This window comes from Chrysochloris asiatica, unplaced genomic scaffold, assembly GCF_000296735.1.
Source record: "Chrysochloris asiatica unplaced genomic scaffold, ChrAsi1.0 scaffold00130, whole genome shotgun sequence".
Taxonomy (NCBI): domain Eukaryota; kingdom Metazoa; phylum Chordata; class Mammalia; order Afrosoricida; family Chrysochloridae; genus Chrysochloris; species Chrysochloris asiatica.
In genome coordinates, this window is record NW_006408648.1 from 4509845 (window position 1) to 4517247 (window position 7403).

Genomic DNA, 7403 nt, shown 5'->3' on the forward strand with positions numbered 1-7403 from the left:
AACAGCACAGAAAACGAAAGATTCCGAAAGGGATGGTGACTGTTGTAAAAGCCATATACAGTGAGTCTATAGGTCCCTTTGCCCATACGCTGGGTACACGGCTGAAATTTCTCCAGCTTGCAGTATCCAAGCCCCAGCCCAGTCATATAGGTGGGGTGCTGGACAGTGTCTCAGCTTTCATGAAGATGCTGCCAACTGTGCAGGCAAGAGGTACTCTGAAGCTACTTCTGAGAGGTACTCTGAAGCTACTTCTGCTGAGGACCGGGCTGGGGTCAGCCAACATTTGCAAGCCCTTAGTGTGGCATCAAGAAGCCCTCATGGTACAGTGGTTAAGCAGCAGCTCAGCTGCTAACCAGAAGGTTGGCAGTTCAAAACCACTAGCTACTCCATAGGAGAAAGGTGTAGTAGTTTTCCTCTGCATAGATTTACAGTCTTGGAAAGACAAGAGGGGCAGTTCAGAATCAACTTGGCAGCTTTGGTTTGGGTTTTCGTTTTGAGTGTGGAATCAATGTGCTATTTTACAAGGAATCAGGGACAGGCCTTGGAAACAAAGCCTCATTCTTACAGGCATGCATCCTGGGCCGGCACCACATTGCTCCCCTTCTGCCTCTTGCACAGGATGTGGTTTGGTCCAATTTGGAAAAACATTTTGTGGTGTTGTGAATTGAAGAAAAAGAACAACAGAATAAGACACTGTCTGATCCTGTGCTAACCTCACAATCGTTGCTACATTTGATCTGTCAGCTGCTACTGTGCCAGTCCCTGTTGTTGACCTTCACTTTACCAAACATGATGTCCTTCTTCAGGGACTATCCCTTCCTGATAAATTGTCTAAAGTATGAGGGACAGTCTGGCCATCTTGGCTTCTTCTATGGAGCATTCTGGTGTTTTTTTCCATGTATTAGATTTTATTGCCTTGGTCTTGTTGATTTCTAGTTTTATAGCATTGTGGTCTGAGAAGATGCTTAGTAGAAATTTGATGTTTGTAAATTTATGGAGGCTTGCTTTGTGACCAGCACACTGGTCAATTCTGGAAAATGTTCCATGCGCACTGGAGAAGAATGTATACATCTATAAGGTCAAGTTGGTTGGTTGATTGTGTTTGTTTAGTTTCTTTCTGGTTGTTCTGTCCCTTTTAGAGCGTGGTGTGTGAAAATCTCACAATCTATTTCTTCAATTCCAGTAAGGTTTGCTTCATGTATCTTGGTGTTCTTTCATTGGGAGCATATATATTTATTGAGATAGTGTCTTACTTTGTCAGAGATTAGTATGGCCACTCATGCTTGTTGCAGTTAGCTTGGTAAATTTTTTTTCTGTCCTTTAACTTTTAGTCTGTTTTTGTCTTTGTGTGTAAGGTATGTCTCTTGCAGGCAGCATATTGAAGGGTCTTGTTTTCTTATCCATTCTGCCTCTGTCTCTTCACTGGTGCATTCAATCCATTGACATTCAATGTAATTATTAATTGCTGCCATTATGTTATTTTGGTGGTGCTGTTCATCTTTTGTTCTGCATTCCTTCTTATGTTGGGTTAGTTTTTTGTGCTATTTATTTCTTGTCGGTTTCTTTTTAGTTTTCAAGTTCGCTTGGAAATTCATTTTTATGTAAGTTGTGAAGCATTATTTTGGGGTTACCTTGTAGTCTAACTTTTCTGTCCATTTAAGATAATCGATTGTATCCTGTAATTTACCTGGCATCCTCACCACCTGGGTCTCTGTTGCTACGTTTATCCCTTCTTTGACATGGATATAATTTTGATCTTCAGTTGACCTCCCAGTTCCTTTTGAGTTTGTTGTTGTAGTCTTGTTCTGGACTCTGCTATCTGTTGACTGTGTTCTAGGTGGTGTTGCAATGCCTGTCAATCTGTTTTGTTGTCTGTTCTTGTTGGTTTTCAGTCCACAGAACTCCCTTTAGGATGTTTTGAAGTGTTGGATTGGTTTTGATAACATCTCTCAGATTCTGTTCATCCTGGAATGTTTTGATCGCACCACTGTATTTGATTGATAGTTTTGCTGGATAGATGATTCTTGGTTGACAGTTTTTTTCTTGTAGGGCTTTGTATATGTCTCCCCATTGCCTTCTTGCCTGCCTTAAAAGTGACATTTATCTTCTCCCTGGCTGCTTTTTGTATTCTTTCCTTGTCTTTATTATGTCTTGGTGACTTTCTTTTGGGGTCTATCCTTCCTGGGGTACGTTCGGCTTCTTGAATGTTTTATCTTCTCATCTTTCAAGATGTTTGGGACATTTTTTTCCAGAAACTCTCCAACTGTCTCCTCTGGGGACTTCTCTGCTTCTTCCTGTTCCGGAATGCCAATAATTCTTACATTGTTCCTCTTCATGTTATCCAGCATGAATCGTGGACTGTCTACAGATTTTTTTTTTTTCCTTTTATCAGCTTGCTCGTCTATCTTAGCAGTATTGAGAGATTTGTCTTCCGGCTCACTAGTTCAGGCTTCTGTCTCTTCTAATCTGCTCCTTTCCCCTTTCAGCGTATGGACATCTTTTTGCAGGCATTGAATTGTTTCCAATGCTGTATCAGTCTTATTTGATTGCTCTTGTAGTATTTTCCTGACTTCTTCCTTGTTTTCCTCCACCCCTTTTCGGAGCATTTGTATTTGTTTTCATATCATTCTTCTGAATTCTTAGGCATATCCAAAACCTGCTCTTCCTCCTCTATAAAGCGTTTCTCTCCAGCTCATTTGCATCAGCAACTCTCTTCTGTTTTGGGGCATGTTTTGATAAAATTTGTTGCTTTTTTTATAACCTTAAATGAACGCTTGAACGTTTGTTGTTTGCTTACTGGGTGTCTCCTGGTGAATATGATCAGGAGATAGGCTTCCCTTTTCGCATGTAATGCTTAGCGGGTGTTGTTGGGTCTTGTCTAATTGGTGGAATATTACAGGGTATGCTTATAGCTTGGGTATGTGACCACGATTGCTGTGTCTTCTTGGGTAATGTAGGGAGAAAAAGCAAAAGATGTGTGATCAGAAGGACCAAAGGCAGAAATAATAAAAATGCATAGACAAAAATCACCACATTGGAACTGAAATGAAGCTGTGGTCAACTGTCCTTAGCTACACCAAGGGGGCACGGGGGTTGACCACTCTCTCCGGCTCCTCCTCTAGTCACTACAGTAGAGGTGTGCAGGTAGATATTGAGTTAATTGGAGAAAGATTGTTCACTATCTTTGTCTCTGAAGGTCAGTTAGGTATCTGCGTGTGCACAGTGCAATTCTCGGGATGGTTGAGTCCTGTTATGCTGGGGTTTTACAGATTGCTTTGAATTGGGTCTGCACAGGGAGCTTGGGCAGCACAGCGGTCATGGACAGGAAGGACAGCAACTCAAAACCACAAGCCGCTACTCGGGAGAAAGGTGAGGCGCTTTGCTCTCGCTCAGACCCACAGCCTTGGAACCCCACACAGGGTACCCTGCAGTGGGAACCTACTCCACAATGGACTGATGTAAGGGGTCCAGCTTGGGAAAAGTTTGGATCTGTGACTCCACGGGTGACATCATAAGTTGCCGCCAAACTCCCTTTCTCTGTAAAGTGGGAAAACTGTCCTGCCTGATGTCTGGGCTGAGCAATGAAGGTGGGACAGGGAGAAAGATTCTCCTGCATCTTTTTTTTTTTTTTTTTTGCAGATGCTTCTGCACCAGACTGTCTTTAGCCCCGCCATCTAAACTCTGGCGGGGTAGTCACCAAGGGAGTCCTGTCTCCAGATTCCTAACTCGCCCATATTTTCCTTAATATTGTGGGGTTTTTTCACTTGCAAGTGTGGGAAACTGATGTCCTGGATATTATGGTAGATCTGGAGCTCTGGAGTTGTTCTATGAGTGCTTCCTTTGTGAGATCTCCCTCTCTTCTCACCAGAGCATACCCTACCTGGTTTTCGCAGCTATAGTCCTCTATGGAGCATTCTGGATGTGCTTCTGCCAACACAGGTTTGGTTTTTGTTAGTCCACAGTGCTTTCAATATTGTCCTCCAACACCATAACTGAAATGCATCAATGCATCAATTCTCCTACAGTCTTCTTATTCATGGTTCATGGTTCAACTTTCCCATGTATATGAGACTATTGAAAATACCATGGCTTGGGTCAGGTATACCTTAGTCCTGAAATTGACTTCTTTGCTCTTGCACACTTTAAAGACAGGTCTTGTGTAGTAAATCTGCCTAATGCAGTATGTCATTTGATTTGACTGTTGCTTTCCAGAGTGTTGATAGTAGATCCAAGCAAAATGAAGTCTTTGACAACTGCAGTCTTTTATTATGATGTTGTTTCCTGGTCCGTGGTGAGGATTTTTGTTTTCTTCACATTTGAGGTGCAACCCATACCAAAGGTTGTGGTCTTTTAAGTCCTCGTCACTTTTTAGCAAGCAAGGTTGTATCATCTGCATATCTCAGGTTGTCTTCATATAATCGAGCTTCTTGGATTATTTGCTTAGCATACAGATTGAATAAATATAGTGAAAGAATACAATCCTGGCTTTCCTAATTTTGGTGAACTGCCTGCCTCTTGGTTTTTGTACAGGTTTCTCGTGAGCACAATGAAGTGTTTGGAATACTCATTCTCTACAATGTTGTACATAATTTGTCATGATCTACACAACTGAAAACCTTTTCATAGTCAGTAAAGCACAGGTAAACAACTTTCTGGTATTCTCCACTTTCAGCCAAGATCCATCTGATGTCAGCAATGATATCGCTCATTCTAAGTCCTCGTCTGAATCTAGCTGGAACCTCTGGCAATTGTAATATTGCAGCCATTTTTTAGTTTTTTTGCAAAATTTTACTTGCATGCGATATTATTGATACTGTTTGATGATTTCCACATTTCACTGAGTGACCTGTCTTTGGAATGGGCACAGATAGGCACAGATATGGATCTCTTTCCATCAGCTGGTCAGATAGCTATCTTCCAAATTGCTTGGTCTACATGAATGAGTGCACTGGGTGAGTACCTCCAGTGTGGCATCAGTTTGTCGAAAGATTTCTTCAATTTGTATTCCATCAATTCCTGGAACCTTGTTCTTTTCCAATGCCTTCAGTGCACACTGGACTTCTTCCTTTAGTAACATTGGCTCTTGGTTATATGTATCCTCTTAAAATGGTTAAATAGCAATCATTTCATTTTGGTACAGTGGTTCTGTGTATGTACAAGTCGAGGCTTGACTTTTTACTTCATACTTCATTTCCCTCAGTTTGAGAAATGCTGAGTGTGTTCTTCCCTTTTGCTTTTCTAACTCCAGGTCTTTGAACATTTCTACTTAGCTTTTTTTATCTCAATAATTTAGCATCTCTATGCTAGAAAGGAAGTTTCAGTCTCTTCTGACATATGTTTTAGCCTTTTTCTTGTGTCAATGGCCTTCTGATGTTCTTGATGTCATCTCACACCTCTTTTGGTCTTCAATCATTAGTGTCTAATTCATCAAATCTGTTCTTGAAATGATCTCTCAATTCAGGTGGGATATGTTCAAGATATTTTGGCTCTCATGGGCTTGCTTTAAGATTCTTCAACTTCAGTCTGAACTTGCATATGAGCAATTGATGGTCTGTTCCACAGTCTGCCCATGGCCTTGATTTGGCTGATAATGTAGAGCTTTTCCCACAGATGTAATCAATTTGATTTCTGTGTATTCCATCTGTTGAGATCCATGTGTATAGTCTTTTTTTAAAAAAAGGTATTTACAATGAACAAGTCATTGGTCTTGCAAAATTCTATCATGCAAGCGCCATCATTTCTATCACCAAGGCCATATTTTCCAACTGTTGATTTTTCCCTTTGTTTCCAACCTGCGTATTCAAATCGCCAGTAAGCCAGTAATTATCAATACATCTTCTTGCATGATTTCAATGACTGAAGAAGTTGGTAGAATTAATTTCATTATCACTGGCTTTGGTAGGTAGTTGGTGTGAAAATGTGTCTTCATTGTATGCGTATGGATATTATCCTATCACAGACAGCATAGTACTTCAAGATATTTGTCATTACAGGCATAAATAGTAAACCATGTGATTGTCAATTTCAGCTCAATAATGTCTAGGATAGCAATGTTTATGCATTCCATTTCATTTTTGACAACTTCCAATTTTCCTAGATTCATACTCCACATATCCTGTGTTCTAATTATTAATGTATGTTTACAGCTGCGTCTCCTCACTTTGAGTTGTGCCCCATTAGTATATGAAGGTCCCAAAGGCTTTACTCCATTCACATCATCATGGTCAACTCTACTTTGAGGAGGCAGCTCTTTCCAAGTGCCTACTAATCTAAGGGGCTCATCTTCTGGCACTATATCTGACAGTGTTCTGTCAGTAACTGAATATTCTGAAGTAGTCCGTCTCTCCTTCCTAGTCTGCCTTCATCTGGAAACTGCTCTGAAGCCTGTCCACCAGGGGTGACCCTGCTGGTGTTTTAAAACAGTAGTAACATGCAAGCCACCACAATACAGCAAACTGACAGACAAGTGCTGGAAACAAAGCCTCATTCTTAAACACACACTCCCTAGCTTCTGCCTCTTGCCCTGGAAAGAAGGCACAGGATATACTTTGGCCCAATTTCAAAAAAACAGTTTTCAGTGTTAGGAATTAAATAGAGCAATTTTTTTCTCCTTCCTACCTTATCACCTCTAGTAACTGCAATCTCCCAGGCACTCCATGCAAAAATTGTTTGGCTCCTGGGCCCAAAGCAGAATTGTCTGTGTATGACAGTTTCAGTGGATGAAAGCTTGCTCTCCTGGGGCCCAGGGAGCTGAGTGCAGCAGCATGCAGGAATGTTGGACTCAGCCCTCCACATTCCTGCATCTGTCCTTGGAATCCACTCAGGGAAGCAGCAGCCCAGCCAGGATATTTCTCTGGGTCTCAAGGAATGCCCCAACCACCCAGCCCAGCACATACACAAAGTAGTTCCTCACTACCACTTCCCAATGTTTGCTCTGTCTCCTCCAAAACCCGAGTAACTCCCATCCCTCCAACAGTGGTCCCAGCTGTATAACTACCTTTCTTCTAAACTCTAGGGGAGACCTTATATCTTGGCTCCTCTACGGGATTGGATCTCTCCTCTCTCTGGAGTTTGGGAAAGGGCAAGGAGGGGAGAATGGTGATATATCCCCAGAGCTCAGAATGAATGGCACCAGACACCCCAAATGTCTGTGTGGGCAGAACCTGGCTCTCACCCACCTGGCTCCTTGAGGACCGTGAGGTTGGTCTTCCCACTGGGGAGTTCCACGTAGGTGAACATCATGACACAGTCCTGGGCAGTTTTGTAGAAACAAAGCTCAGCTTCCTGGTCATCTTTCACTAGAAGAAACAAAGTAGAAATATGCTACAGACCTCTGGCAATCCCATGGCGGAGGGGTGTAGGGAGCTGAGGGGCCGGGGAAGCGGGGAGTTTCAGAAGGGGGC

At 42.1% G+C, this 7403-nt stretch overlaps 1 protein-coding gene across 1 annotated transcript in view; it reads right to left on the bottom strand.

The window, feature by feature from the left end:
- Positions 1-7403, bottom strand: part of ITGB5 (integrin, beta 5) — a gene marked incomplete at its 5' end in the record, with an annotated part of 195936 nt that overhangs the window by 4839 nt on the left and 183694 nt on the right. The window contains one exon of the mRNA XM_006869428.1: positions 7179-7298. Coding sequence (XP_006869490.1) covers positions 7179-7298 — 120 coding nt within the window. The remainder of the gene's footprint in view (positions 1-7178; positions 7299-7403) is intronic.